The 16,432-nt window shown below is 35.4% G+C and overlaps 1 protein-coding gene across 7 annotated transcripts in view; it reads left to right on the top strand.

Annotated features, from left to right (window-relative positions):
* The window catches only part of cacna2d3 (calcium channel, voltage dependent, alpha2/delta subunit 3), an 86,886-nt gene that overhangs the window by 4,428 nt on the left and 66,026 nt on the right, over positions 1-16,432 (top strand). For 3 of the 7 annotated variants that reach the window (XM_073917000.1, XM_073916999.1, XM_073916998.1), the window contains exons 2-5: positions 4,520-4,876; positions 5,745-5,826; positions 13,218-13,334; positions 15,531-15,590. The exons of 2 other annotated variants lie outside the window; for them this stretch is intronic. In XM_073917000.1, coding sequence (XP_073773101.1) covers positions 4,770-4,876; positions 5,745-5,826; positions 13,218-13,334; positions 15,531-15,590 — 366 coding nt within the window. In that variant the 5' untranslated portion in view covers positions 4,520-4,769. The remainder of the gene's footprint in view (positions 1-4,519; positions 4,877-5,744; positions 5,827-13,217; positions 13,335-15,530; positions 15,591-16,432) is intronic. 2 more of the 7 variants (XM_073917002.1, XM_073917001.1) reach the window with 1 other exon arrangement.

The raw sequence follows: 16,432 nt of genomic DNA, 5'->3' as shown, positions 1-16,432 counted from the left end.
AAAACTTGCTGGAATAGTTGGCGGTTCATATCGCTGTGGCGACCCCGGATTAATAAAGGGACTAAGCTGACAAGAAAATGAATGAATGGCTACAGAACAAACCACTGTCATCCAATCACTTGCATAATTAATCCTAACCTCCCTAATTATCAAAATAATAACAAATTGCACTTTAAGCTCAATATCTAAGTTACAAAATATTTAGAAAAATATTACGTACTGTCATTATGGCAAGATTAAAGAAATGAGTTAATAAAAATGTGTTGTTAAACCATTATATGTAATAAATGTGTTGGGAATTATTTCTAATGTAAAAAATATTTATAAAAAACATTTGGGAAAATTTTTTAAAATATATACAATTTCAGAGGAGTTCCAACCATTTATAAGTACACCTATCACAAATCTCTCTTTTAAATTCATATTTTTAATAGGATGCTATACAATATTATATTTGTGCATATACATTAGAGTAATCAGTACTGAAGCCAAATCTGGAGCTTATCTAACAAAATAGCTCACGAAAGCAGTCCAAAAACAGCCAAGTACACCCAAATTGAGATGGCATAGAAAAATATTAGATACAAAATTAAAAGTGGAAAAATCAAGAAAAGCAAAAAAAATAAATAAATAAATAGAAACATTTAGTTGAAATTTTGTAGGTTGTAGTTTGTTTTTGCAATATTTGGCTTGAATTTAATTGTATTTTCTGTCAGAAAAAAATAAATAAAAATAAATATATATATATATATATATATATATATATATATATATATATATATATATATATATATATATATATATATATATATATATATATATACCTGTTTAATAAATCTGTTTTCCTCAAATGCACCAAAATACATTGACTAATTCACTGTGAAATAGATATTCATTTTCAAAATGGTGTACTCGTATATGCTGAGCACTGTATATACAGTATACAGTATGTTTTCATAATCTGACTGTATGAATAACTGTAAAAAAAATTTATTGATAAATGTTTCTAATAATAATAGTATATTTTTGATTAAGTTACTATTTCACTCTGCAATCATATGTAAAATCCAAATGTTAAACAGAAGTTTATGATAATGTCATCAGGTTGGTCTTCTGTAGCCTCAGCATTGCAGTAGTACAGTATAGAGATTGTTAATCAGCTCCAGTCGCTGCTGAGGTTGTGATGTATGATGCATTTACAGCTAATCATGACTGCACAGAGACGCTGGCCGAGTTAAGACAGATCCATCACAGCCCGTTACCACACACACACTCATGCAGACGCTCCTCATCATTTACATGCTCGTGGTAATTAGATGAACACCTAAAGAGAACGAGAGAATAGCAATTAGCACCTGGATGCCATTGTTAAGCAGCAGGCACAAGAGGTCAGTGCTGGAATAGTGGCTGTTCATAAATCTTATTTACTTACTTTGTCTGCTATCTGCTCCTTTATGGCATCTGTTGAGGAAGCTGAGTGTGAATGAGCATGATGTTTTTGTTAATGTCTGATCAATATGCTGAATCATACTGATGTATTTGAAAACTACTGTCAAAAAATGTGTTGCTTAAATTTGAAGTAATTTCAACTTGCGTTACATTTGTAAGAGTAGAGATGCAGGGGTGGATTTAACCAGTGAGAGAGGCAAGCAGCTGCTTAGGGTCTCAGGAAATTTGGGAGCCCCCAAAAATACCTAGAAGTTTATATAACAGTTTCTATCAGATTTTGTTGGCGAGGGCCTTAGAAATATACACAGTAAAAAAAAAAAAAAAAAAAAAAAAAAGTAAACTCAACTTAAAATTTCAGGACATTTTTGAGTTAATACAATTTTTGACCCAATTAAGCTGAACAAACTCAAATTTTTACTGTGCAGTTTTAATGTAATCATTAGGTCTGCGCAAATTTATCCCTGCGTCTAGTCATAAAGCAGTCCAGCAGTCAGTTATGACGCTTTTGTTTATGTCTGATCAATGAAAAACCACATATGCTGAATCATACTGCTGTATTTAAAAAACTCCTGTCAAAAAATTGTTGCTGCCTCAAATTTTAAGTAATTTTAACTTGCTTTACATCTGTAAAGAGTAAGGATGAAGGGGTGGATTTAACCAGTAAGAGGCAAGCAGCCGTTTAGGGTCTCAGGAAAAATGGGAGCCCCCAAAAATATCTAAAAGTAAAATTTATTTAACAGTTTTCTATTATATTTTGTTGGCTAGAGTCTAAGAAATGTACACAGTAAAAAAAAAAAAGCTAACTTAATTTTAAGGCAACAAATTTCAGGATGTTTTTGAGTTGATTTTTGACTCATTTACTTCCCATGAATTTATTTAAGTTGAGTAAACTCAAATGCCCTGAGGTTTGTTGCCATAATTTTAAGTTGAGTCAACTTTTTTTACAGTATAGTTTTAATGTAATCATTACATCTGTGCAAATTTGTCCCCCGCCCCTAACCTATAGCAGTCAAATTAGTTTTAAAATTTAATAGTTAATTTATTATCTTTAGTTTTATTTTAGGAATAAATAGCTAAAATAAACAACAAAATAAACAAACAAACAAATAAGTAAATGAAATTGTTGTAAAAAATAAATAAAAATACAAAGGAATTATATTAGGATGGTTGGGCCCCATGTCTAGAATACACTTAGGGCCCCCAAAAATCCCTAAATCTGTCTCTTCAGGGATGCACCTTCTGCTTTTTATTGTTCCGATAATGATACTGATTTTAACAAAAAATAAAACTTTCAGTCGACTCCGATATGCTATTAAGTTCAATTGCACACAGTAATATATACCAGTGTGCCAATTATACGTTGACCGTCAGAGGGGGTCAAATTTTTTGGTAATGTTAGTTTGTGTAATACATCATTCAGTCATTTAAGTATTTAATACTTATTCAAATTACTATTAGTATTATCTATTATTTTAATAATTAACATTATTATTTAAAATACAGATCATTACTATACTCTAAAAAATGCTCGGTTGTGGTAATCCAATGTTGGGTCAAATAAAGACAAAAGCAAGCATTGGGTTCAAAATTGTCATTTAAATTTCATTGAAAAAAATGCACTGTTGGGTTCATATTTGCTTTAAACCAGTTAATTCATTCATTAATTGTCATTCGGCTTAGTGCCTTTATTGATCAGGGGTCGCCACTGCGGAATGAACCATCAACTATTACAACAGATGTTTTACACAGCGGATGCCCTTCTAGCTGCAACCCAGTACTGGGAAACACCCATACAAACTAATTCACACACACTACGGCCAATTTAGTTTATTCAATTCACCTATAGCGCATGTCTGTGGACTGTGGGGGAAACCGGAGCACCCAGAGGAAAGCCACGCCAACATGGGGAGAACATGCAAACTCCACACAGAAATGTCAACTAACATAACAGCGACACAAACCAGCGACTTTCTTGCTATGAAGCGACAGTGTTAACCACTGAGTCACCGTGCCACCCTAAAACCAGTTTAATGTTTCAAATGAATTTAAGTTCTCACCTAACATACTTCAGTAACATATAACTACATATGTGTCATCACTGATCATCTTAAGGTGTCATGGTTGCACAGTGGGTAGCATGATTGCCTTACAGCAAGAAGGTTGCTAGTTCGAGCCTCGGCTGGGTCAGTTGGCATTTCAGTGTGGAGTTTGCGTGTTCTCCTCAGGACTCAGGTTTCCCCCACGTGTCCAAACACATGCGCTAGTTGAATTGATAAAGCTAAATTGTTTGTTGTATGTGTGTGAATGAGTGTGTATGGGTGTTTTCCAGTTTTTCCAGTTGCATCTGCTGCGTAAAACACATGCTGAATACTGTAAGTTGGCAGTTCATTCTGTTGTGGCGACCCCTGATGAATAAAGGGACTAAGCTGAAAAGAAGAATGAATAAATTAATGGTCTTTTTTTTTTTACAGCATGTTAAATCAAATAACAGCATTTGAAGAAATAAATTGCATATCAGGCCTAGGTGCTCCTATGAATATACAAAATACTCTGTATGAATATACAACAATACAAAAGATAAACAGTATCAGAGTGTGACAACTTGCCCCGAATAAATTATCACAGTGTGACCAGAACAGTTCAAATAATGCAGTATGCAAAACTCATTAGCTGCTGGTTGACATGAAATTTAGTCTTTTTATAAAAGTGAATGTTATTGTTAATCAATGCTGAAATTACCAATGGAATAAAATAAATGATGATTTCCGTCACCGCTTGAGTCCAGAGAGTAGAAGCACGGAGTGCGCGTGACCGAGAGAAAGTTTCGCATCAGCTTCTCTCGTGGACGCGCTCACATGGAGAGAACGCGCTAGGTCTCCTTTCTCAGATTTTACTCAAGAGCCTCACAATCTCGAGGACTTTTCAGCTCGCTTCTCCTCACTAAAACTTCAGCACATCCCACTGACCCGAAAGTGTCGCTCATCATAATATCAGCAGCAGCCAGACAGTAGCACCGAGTTAATTTGCTCCCAATCAGCACCATTACATTTCTTTTTTTTGTTCTCTGTAGCCTCGATGCACGAATAAAAAAAGCAAAAGGATCGATGTCAAAGAGCGCGAGCAGGAGGTCGAGGAGTGTGTGACAGCTGGGCGGAGAGACTGAAACTCCGGAGGCTCCTGCACTCGCGCTGGGGCGGGCACGTGCGCGGCGGAACAGGCGCTCGGTGCTGTTTTTTTGTAACCGAGGGGAGAGACCCGAGAGGAGGGGGGACTTCTAAAGCCGCCGGTTCCGTTGCAGCGTAAGAAATTTTGGGGGAAGGATGCAGCGGAACCGGAGAAATCCTGCTCTGCTCTGGTGTGTGATGCTGAGCGCGTGCTGGACGCCGCTGGAGGTGCGGGGGTCCCAACCGGAGATTCCCCTATCAGTGTGAGTAGCCTACTAATCTGTGTTTAATCTCTGTACAGGTATTTAGAAAGAAAGTGAGGTTAAAACTATTCTTCTAATGTATTTGTTTGTGATTTTAGATTTTTTTGGAGTGTAAATTATGCGTTTGTAATATACATTGCATGCAAAATATAGTCAAACCTTAATTTTGTTGAGCAAGAGAGAGAGAGATGCAGACTCATTCAGTACTGCTTTTGCGGTATTATAGTGATATCTATAATCGTGAAATGTTTATTTTTTGTAACATGCATATTTAAATGTATGCAGATTGCAGAGAAGTTTTAGTAGTTACATTTAATCTCAAGAGATATGATAAAACTATGCTTTGTGATGATTACTGTGTTAATATAAATGTTTACTGCTCTTTAGAGTCCAAAAATGAGATGCTTTTATAATACATGTACATTTTCTTATTATTTTAATACTATCCCATGTGTGGGGGGGGTTTGAAATATTGTCTAGTGTGCAAAAATGTGCTTAAGTGATAGCAGCTATTTCAAATTATTTTAGTTCAGTCAATTTAGTGCAATATAATCACAATTTAAATCAATTAAAGAAACCTTTAACAGCCAAATCAGGTAGAAATACACTTATTTCTCTATTTACGCTGTAAATACAGTATTTATGGCATGGGTTTTAGTTTATTTTGTATGTACAGTGAATGAGAGAGAGAAAAAAATCATGTGGATTTAACCTACAGACACAAGTGTTGCCTGTATTTCAAAAATAATCCCACACGGTTTAGTCATACACTTTTGTTGTTAACAGATTTATTTCTGTAGCAATCTTGCATTATTTTCTGTCATAATGTGTTATAATTTGAGTAATTAAATAGCTTTTTCCCCGGCAGGGTGAAACTCTGGGCTTCAGCGTTTGGTGGTGAAATAAAATCAATAGCTTCAAAATACTCAGGATCTCAGCTCTTACAGAAGGTATTTCCCCTTCTCTCTTTCACTCACACACACACACACACATACACACACACACACAGCACTTCTTGGCTCATATGAATACAGATGGCTTTGCCTTACAACATCCAGGTGTATAATCTGAGATTTGTGTGTGTGTGTGTGTGAGCAGGAGGAGTTTTCGGTACGGCTCATTACACTCAGTTTCTCTCCCCCCGATCTGTCTTTTGCATCTAAACACCTGTGTAGGACCAGGAAGAGACAAATATAATAAGTGAATGAATGTGTGTCTTATAAATAACAAAGAAGCATCTGATGATGCATTACACATTTCAACCACATGGTGGCAGATGATGTGCTTCTGTGTGCTTCAAATCTATCTCTTCTTTTGGTGACTGGGTTGAAATTTCTGAGATTTTAGGCATCTGGAGGCAGACCCCTGCATTTTATATCACTGAAAAAAAATCCTAAGGTCGTGTTTAAGAAATTTAAAGTCGTGAAAATTAAAGCGATTTATAAAGATTCATAAAATCCACCATGCAGTTTTTAAAACCCATTTTCCCGTTCATCTCCAGCCGTGTAGTCTGTTTGGTGTGATGTGATTGGTTTATACACATATCAACAATTCAATATGAAAATGCCCTCAAAAAGGTGACAAAAAGGCACAGATAGCAGTTTTAATATTTCACTATTAGACGTCATATCTCTGTGACAGCTCTGGTATTTAGCAGATAAGCATCTCCACCTGGTTTCTTTGTTCCAGTATAGTGCTGTTTGAATGCAGTATGCGCTGGCGTTATATACTACAGAACACACTTCATTTCCTCTCGGTTCCTATTGAAGGAAAAACAGTGATGGATGTTTTGAGATAACCCCGTCTCTCTCTCTTTCTCTCTCCCTCTCTCTCTCTCTCTCTCTCTCTCTCTCTGAAGTATTAATAAGTCTCTCAGTGTTGGTGTGAGATAAGAGCCCAGTGCACATATTATCGTCGTAATTACCTCCTCTCAGAATGTGTGTGTACGTGACTCCTTAACTGAGCTAGACTGAGTGTGTTTGCAAGTTTGGGTTTATAGTGTGTTGTATTTATTTATCTTATATCCGTGCTTGTGAAGGATGCAGGGAAAACGGACAGTTTTTGGGTCTGTCTTTAGCTTCTGGGTCTTTTTAGGAAAAATCTATAGAGTAGTCAGAGTCATTACCGGTGTTGTATTTATCCACTGATCCGAGACCAGTGTGGCTGATTTACCTTGCATAATTGTTAACGGAATAATTTGCCCTTGTTTTGTTGCAAAACATTTTCTTTTTTTCAGTTCAGTTCATAATGACCATGTGAGTTAAGCTCCAGGAACAACATAATCTAGTCTATGGCTGCGCAATATGTTACTTCAGCATTGATATCGCAATGTGTGCATCCGTAATAGTCACATCGCAGGATATGCAATGTTGAATCATAGTTGTCCAGGAGCCACAGAGGATATTTTAAGTCAAGAGTTTTACCATAATAGAGTGGAAGTTTATCATTTGCATGTGTTTTTAAGGTCTGTGATTGAGCATTTAAAGAGCACAAAAAATGATGATGTTTGGAGGTGTAACAAAGAATATTTGTATTTTTTACTTAGAATTTTTGTCATGTTTGTAGCACAAATATGCACATTTTTAAGTGAAAATAATTTTATTTTACTCACCTCAGTAGATAATTTAGCTTGTTTTAAGGGAAAACTCTTTAATTTTGACTAATTTCTTCTAAAGGTGAAAACAAAAAGCTATTTTTACTACTAAGAATTTAGGAGACAAAGTAATAAAAGCATTTTTTACATTGTGATTTACAGAATTTCTGTGCCTCAATACTGTTAGACTACCCAGAAAAATCGAGCTATTCAAAGCATCTTGTGAAACTTTATTCATATCACAACTTTTTTTCGCAGAAAAATAAAATATTGTAATGTTAGATTTTTTTTATATTGTGCAGCCCTAAATTAGTCACTTTTTTAAGAGTTTAACCATAATAGAGTGAAGGTTTATCCTTTGCATGTGTTTTTTAAGTATTTTAAGAGAGTTTAAATTATTTGTGCACAAAAAAATGTTGATGTTTGGAGGTGTAACAAAGAATAATTGCATTTATTTGTGTTTAAAAGGGAAACTGAATTTTTGTTTTGTTTGTAGTACAAATATGTACAGGTTAAAGTGAAAATAAGATTATTTACTCACCAAATTAGTAGATAATGTAGCTTGTTTTAAGGAAAACTCTTAATTTTGACTGATTTCCTCTTAAGGTAAAAACTAAACACTTTTTACTTGATCTAAGATGTTTTTGGTATTTGTACTAGAAGTGAACGAAGTAAGAAAATCAGTTTTTTACATTGTGATTATTGAATTTTCGTACCTGAATACTGTTAGACTCTCCAGAAAAATAGTGGTATTCAAACCATCTTGTGAAACTGTATGCATATCGCAATCGCAGAAAAATAAATATCGCTATATCAGATTCTTCCAATGTCGTGGAGCACTAATCTAATCCATATGATCAAAACACTTCTGCAGTAATAAAACCGCTTACTGTAGGAAACAGACTGAAGTTTAAAGTGATGTGCCACCCAACATTTATTTAATTTTGCTTCTAAATTGTACAAGTGTCTTTCTTTTATGTATTTTTGAAATGTTTTTTTCTGAAATGTCTTTTTTGTTTTATATAAAATATCTCAAATGAAATTAAGTCATACAAATTTGCAAGGATATAAGGGAAAATAAATGAAGGATTTGGAATTTTTGGAGTATAACTTATTGAAAATCTCATTGTGCATGTTTAAGTTAGCACTCTTATTTCAGCCAAACTAAAACAAGCAAGACTTATAATGAAAATCTATATAGAAAATACTGTGAAACTTTTCTTTCTGTTTTTTTCCTGCAAATATTTGTAAAATAATTAAGATTTTAAGGATTATATTCAATTTTATAAATGTTAATATAAACCATAGGTCTCAAACTCGATTCCTGGAGGGCCGCAGCTCTATACTGTTTTGCTTCAACCCTAATCAGACACAGCTGATCCAACTAACAGGAATTGAGTTTGAGACGACTGATATCAATGTAATATATATTTAATAACATCCTACTGTTTTCATTGAAAAAATCTAGCATTTGAGTTTACAGTCATGTAAGTGTGAATAAATGTGATCAAATATATCCTTTAATGTCAAAATGTCAGAGTAAAAATTGCTCCTGCTTCTTCCGTAAGCATCAATAATTACCTTGTCCCATGCATTGTCCCGAACAGAATGATCTTTATCAAGCTAACACACACACACACACACATTAACACACTGTAAAACGTCCCAGCCAGTTGTGTTCTCTCATCATCTGCGTTTCTGCGTATGTTTGCACTTTTTCCCCATCATCCTGCTCAGTGGGCGTGACCGGTGGGCGGGGCTCCAGCCAATAAACTGTCAGTCTGAAGAGCTGGAGTCAGAAACAGGCAGCAGGGCCGCTTCATTAAAGACGATCGTTAAGAGTGATCATTAAGCTTGTTATGCAAAATTACCTGATTTTTACACAAAGGGGGAAAAAAAGCCATGCAAATGTCACCCTTTGTTGCTTTCACTCACTGAAATTTCCACCTCGACACATCAAAATAACAGATTGAACAAATACATTAGCATTAAGCGTCTTTACAGTCAATAATTTTGTAGTATCTTGAGAATACGGGATGGGAAAAGCGTTAATGTTTTATTCGGGAACATACGGGACGCTCTGTAGGACTGTTTGGCTACTGTGATGATCACTATTGATGAACGCAGCATTAATGGCTTTGATTATGGCTTTTTTGGGACGGGGAGTGTGTCGGGACGGGGGGTGGGGGGTGGAGAGGCAGGACAGGCGTGAAATGAACTGTTCCGCCTCAGTAACTCTCCATGGTCTCTCTCTTAAAGGGGTAATTTGCTGCGTGGTGCCACGATCTGTGTGTGTGAGGGGGTGATGGTGGTGGTAGAAACATGTCGGCGGAGCTGAGATTTGCCAGAGTGTGTGTGCTTCAATGCAATTTCATGTCCTGTTGTCTTGGAATGAAAAGATTTTTTCACTTACAAGAAACACCTTATTGTAGTTAAAAGGTATCTGTTTTTAAAGGATTAATGTAATGAAAAGGCCCCCCCCCATTTTTAAGACAGTATGTTGTTAGAATTTATAGTGTGCCAGAGTGTGTGTTTAATTTCATGTTCTGTTGATCAAAAAAAGTGAGTGTAGAGTGATGTGTGTTTTTAATAAACAGGACTGTGCAGAACATTGTGTGTTTTCAGTGAATTAAAGTCCTTTACACAAATAATTTGCCAGAACTGGGTTGCAGCTGGAAGGGCATCCGCTGTGTAAAACATATGCTGGATAAGTTGGCAGTTCATTCCGCTGTGATGACCACTGATGAATAAAGGAACTAAGCTGAAGGAAAATGAATGAATAAATGAATAAATATACAAATAATCTGAACAGGTAAATTGATATTTACTAAGTATATGAGTTGCACATAGTGTTTGAATGCAATTTATGACGTCCTTTTGTATTTAAAAACAAAGAATAAATGCTTTCTAGCTATTTTTCTTAACAGAAACTAATATTTTTCCAGATTAAGGACATCTGGTGCACTTTTTGGGATCAGTTTAATGGGATGAGTGTCCTGAAGTCTTGAAAAAAATTGATTCTGGTGATATAGTGCTATGTATTTGTTTCTTTCTTTTCTCAAAAGCATTGAATTGATGGTGTACTCGTGATTTGAGCTGAGCAGGAGCCTGTTCTCTTGTAAATTGTATGCCCAAGTGTTTTAAAAAGAAAACATGCATCTATATTTTCTGAGATCAGCACTTTTCATAGACGTTGTTGTATTTTTTGCGATCTGAGGTCTGAGCTGTGTGGGACACATTTTGTCAGACTTGAGTGTTCCTTCATGAAATTCAGCTCTCTGTTTCACTTAACCCGAGTTTATTTTTATCAGCAGGTTTCTTTTTTTCTTTACACCGGAGTGTTGTAAGCCTGCAGGCGTGGATGCCTGAGTGTGTTTGAATAGTCTAATATCACAATGGCCGTTGAGTGCTGTTTGCTTCAGGTGTCGCTTGTTCTGCAGACTCAGCGTAGTCTGAAGTGTAGTTCATTATCCAGACTCGCCCAGGCTTGACAACTTATTATCTTTCTCTCCAATTCTGACTCCATTTCAATTACCCTCCAACAATGCGTGGCCCTTTCCACAAGCACCGCCCACCCCCTCCAAACAGCCCACCCACAGAGCTCCTCCTCCACCAATCACACACACTGCAGCAGCCCTTCCACCAATTACAAGAACAAGATTGAGCTCGTTATCTGAAGCGAATTCATCTTATCAGCCAATCAGAGAGGCCGCTGTCAGAAAGAGAGCATGCTTATCTGAAGACTTGTGGCACCTACTCCAAAGAGAACGACAGCTGTATTAACACTGAGACAATGCAAAGCCCAGGTCACAGAGGCATCGTCTTATACCGGCACATGTCTCTCCATCTCTGTCTCATGCCTCACTTCTTTTTTTTTTATTTGTCTCATCCTTCCATCATCCACTGCCACACATGACTGCCTCCTTCAGATTTGCATGCATCTGAACATCCCGGTTCACTATTTACTGATTACAGACAAATGAACCTGTCATGTTGGACACTGATCTCTTAAACTCATGTTTGGAGAAAACACATTATCAGTTAGATTACAAATGAAACTATTTTGCATTCAATCTAATTTATTTTGTGCAAATAGCATTAATTTATGGGGGATAAATGATAAATAATATGTTTTATGCTTGAAGTTGTTCATCTTTAAGATGTTTGCTTTAGTTTTAAAATAAATGTTCTTTATTAATATTGATGTTTCATGAAGAAACTGTGACTTATACTTGGAATGAGGGCACGATAACTGGTTTCAGAGTTTAAGGCGGTTTGGAAAAGTCAAGGTTTTAAAACCTCCAACATTTTCTGTTATACCGTTCCTATGGTACATTTAATTTTGTATGTATTTTTATGAGTATTTTATTTAGATTTTTAGGGCAACAGTATCTCCACATCAAAAGCTATTGGTCAAGCCACGAAAAAGTTGTAGTTTTTTACTCAGACATTTAAAAATGGAACATAATTTAGAGCAGTAATCACAAAACTGTCATACAAATAGTGATATTTTTATCTAAAGTTGTCGTACCATCAAAATCTTACACCGGCCCTTGCCTAACATACTCATAAACTTTCTTTTTCATTTTCCTTTATTTATAGTGTAAAAAAAGTTTCAGAACTAATATAAACGTTCATTACAATATATTTAAACTTTTCTTTTGAGAACTGTTTACTGCAAGGTTCTTAAGGGTACCAAAAATGTTTTTTCATCTGTGCAAACACACTAAGAAACTTAAAGTGATTTTCTAAAGAAAGCAAAAGCGAGAGAGAGAGAGGGAGAGAGATAGAGAGAGAGAGAGCATGAGCTTGAGCATGAAAATAAAGAACTTGGTGATCTGCTAACTTAAAGTCTGTAAAGTGAATGCTGTAAAGTTTTATCAAATTTATTGAACCATGTTGTTTCCAAAGTCAAGTGTGAATACATTTATTTTTCTATTTATAAAGTGTCAATACATTCAACATTCTTTCTGTATTGCCAAACAAGCTGCAACAATTTTCTATTTATTGGTTTTGTCTACTAATTAAATAGCAGAAAACACCATCTACTGTATGTAAAGTAAATTTTTTAAGTGTTTTTTTTTTATTTAAAGGATGAATTTTACAATAATGCCAGTGAAGAGCTATTTTGTGTTCCTTAGAAAATAAATTAATCAAACAGTCTTTCTTCTTCTTAGATTGAAGAACATTAAACAAGTTTTTTTTTTCCCACTATAAAGAAGAATGGAAGTGAATGGAAAGTTTTCATTTACTGTGTGTTAATGGAAAATGTCAATATCGCCACAGAAACCAAATTATTAAACATATTCTTGTGGAGTGCAATATTTTTAATGTCAGACAACAATTTTTATCTGGAGAGACTTTAAATGAACTATTTCTAAATGTGAATGAACAATTTTATCAAAAGTAAACCTGATTTAGATTTTGATCTTATTATCATTACTATATTGTTTATTTTTTATTGCTGTTGATGACTTTTAATTGTTAGAATATTTTTATAATTATAGAAAGGTGATATTTATAAAACATTGCAAATTTGATCTGTTTTTTGCCATGACATAGTCAGAGAATCTGATCGGATATAAACTTAAAATTATCTCTCTGTATGATTATGGCTCTTCACTGAACCATCGAGTCATATTTTAATTGAGTGTAAACCTACAATGTTTTAAGAACCTTTTTTTTATCAACAAAAAGACCTGCAGCTTTGACAAAATGCGTTAATTCATAACGTTCATTTCTCCTCAGAAATACAAGGAGTATGAGAAGTCGGTGCGAATTGAGGAGATCGACGGCGCAAAATTGGTGAAAAATCTGGCGCAGAACATGGAGGAGATGTTTCGGAAAAAAGCGGAGGCCACACGAGTAAGTTACAAAGAAGAAAGCGCTTCAAATGTCATCCGCACGCTTTTAAAGATTTTTGATTTATTTAATTGAATTGCTTTATATTTAACTTACTATATATATTTAACATATGTTTGAATTATTGCTATAATATATTAGAAATTTATTAGCATTATTTAACGCCTCTTATTGTTTAATTCTTTCCTTCATTGTCTCGGATGCTGCAGCCCCGACAGTTTTATTTATTGCTCACGTATAAAAAGCATCTCGATTGAAGCTTCTCCCTTTTATACAGAAGAACATATAGATTTTCCCCGTTTCAACCTACTCGTGCAGTTATTCTTCAGAGGGACACACACGCGTCCAGGCTTTAATTGCCTGTGTGTGTGTGGAGTGTGTGCAGCAGATAGGCTTATCTAACTCCTGCAGATACACACTGTCACTTTATGATGCAATGGAGTCGGTTTACCATGAAAGGTAAAACCCATGAAATACACCTCATGCATTTGTAGCTCACTACTGCATACTGATTTGATAAAAAGCATGCGCGTACTTATGCGAAACAAATTTACGCGCGCGTCGGATTTGCAGGGAGTTGATGCAATTCATACCACAGGCATCCAAGTGTGTGTGTGCATTTGACACTCAAATAGTTGCCAAAATATTATGAATAATTTGGATTTATTGTTTTTTTTTGTCTAGCTTATAATAAATTAGTAAAAGGAACTGACAGAAAAAAAGACATTTAATATACTATGAGTGATATGTTAAGCCTATAATATAAAGAGAAATTATAAACTATATCCTCTTTGTACGCTTTTAGGGATAAAAGGAGGACAACATTTATCAATTAGCCTAGCTATTTATTACCTACGCGCGCGCGACGTGTGCAGTGCACGCGCATAGTTTTTGAGGCGGAATAAATAGGCACGCTAAGTTGTTTGCCTAAAACAAGGTGAAAGCCAAAAATAAAGCTTCGTATTTATAATAAGACGTCTGTTGGGCTGATTATATTGTTAACTTGGTGAGAAAATAGTGTCTATAAGCTAAATAGTCTACCTAAATAAAGAAGTTTGTATGGATTTTACGGGTGTCACCTTTTGAGGTTCAACACAAGTTAGCATTTACCTAAGCGACATTTAGTCTTTTAAGTTACATTAGGCCACATGTTGGCGCTTTTTAGATTATATTTGTGAAGAAAATATCTACCAAAATGCTTAAATAATCGGTTAAACAGTGCGTAAATCATCACACTTTTAGTTTTTACCTCGTCAGGTAAAACCTCGATTTGTCCGCGAGCGCCGCCTGTTTGGCGACAGGTGAAAATAGGCACTGTGCCCTCGTGATTTTAGCTTTGTGCTTAATGAGACGTACACAAACGATTGAAATGTGGTTATGTATTAAAAGAATATGCATTCCCACTTTCACATTTTTATTTAACATAATGTTTGTTATCTAAAACCTATTTAGAGCACAATATATAAAAAAATACTATATGTCGACATGCATAAACAAGAACACAACCTCATGTTGTTGTTTTTATATTTATATTTTACACAGTAGCTTGGCTTATATTTCGAGAGGGTGTTTAGAAAACTGGCACAAAGCCTTGTTTTGGTCATGTTGCTATAATTTCCTTGAAATGCGACAAGTATTAATTATTTTTCCTAAAGCGCTTTGTGTACTGGAAGCAATTATACTGCCATGTAAATAAAAATGCATGCCAGCACTTTTCAATGACGACAAAACATAGACTGTCCTTTATACACACACACACGCACACACACACAGCATTGTGCTTGCCTTAAGGCATCAACCCGTTTACATGAAATACGACCTGTTTGCAAGCAGCGTTAAAACTACATTTAAATTAGTGTTTTACTTCAAGGCGGTCACCTTACACAAACATGTTAATGCATAAATTATTTTAGCCATTTATTTTCTCATGATGATAGGATTATTTGTTAAATTAACGATTTATATGATCAACGACAAAATCAAATGATCTGATACTCGTTATTTAATGTGATATATTTGTTAATGACTTCTTGATGGAAGACACAAATGTGCTAAAATGTCTTTTATTTGTAGCTTGAGGCTGTTATTCCAAATGTGTGCATCTTTTAGAGCCGATGAAGACCATCAAGAACAAGCGCATGTATGTAGCCATCAATCACCTCTTCTAAGTTTCTGCTGTTTTCTGTCATTCATATGTAGAGGCTCGTCGAAGCGGCAGAAGAAGCTCATCTTCAGCATGAAGAAAACCCAGACCTACAGGTGAGAGAGACTGTACAGTTATACAGTACGTGTGTGCTTCTGCAGTATTATAAGGGAGGATTTCAGAACCATGGACAGCTCTTTTGTTGTGTCAACTGTGTATCAACTGTGATTGATAAATATGGAAAAATACAGTATTTAATAATAATGATTTATTTGTGCAAATCAAATTTGATCAAACCTAATTTGGACCTCATAATAAAAAAAATAATAATAAAAAATCCTACCCTTTCAATGAGATCTCTTCTCTACTTTGATTGGTGTTTTCTGGTGGGAGGGCGGGATCAATCTGTCAATCACGTAAGATTATCCAATACCAAACCACACTTATACACACACACACACACACACACACACACACAATAAATAAAATTCATTTATTCATTCATTTACCTTAAGCTTAGTCCCTTATTTTTCAATTGTCACCACAGTGGAATGAACCATCAACTCTTCCGGCATATGTTTTAAACAGCAGATGCCCTTCCAGCTGCAACCCAGTACTAGGAAACACCCATCACACTATCACTTTTACACACGCTCATACAGTACGCACAATTTAGTTTATCCATTCACATGTCTGCATGCCGTTGGACTGTGAAGGAAATCCGGACGAAACCTACACAAACACAGGGAGAACATGCTAACACCATACAGGAATGCCGAATGGCTTATCTGGGTCTCGAACCAGCAACCTTCTTGCTGTGAGGCGATGAAGTGCAAACCACTGAGCCACAGTTCTGCCCAGTAAATAAAATATACAAGTATACAATACTACATTTCTCTTTATGCTGCTTATAAACCAACAATCATGCTTTGATGCCACAATATATGACTGCGTGCAT

This window comes from Danio rerio, chromosome 11, assembly GCF_049306965.1.
Source record: "Danio rerio strain Tuebingen ecotype United States chromosome 11, GRCz12tu, whole genome shotgun sequence".
Lineage (NCBI taxonomy): Eukaryota > Metazoa > Chordata > Actinopteri > Cypriniformes > Danionidae > Danio > Danio rerio.
Note: the sequence above shows the minus strand (reverse complement) of the source record. Positions and strands in the feature narration are given on the sequence as shown.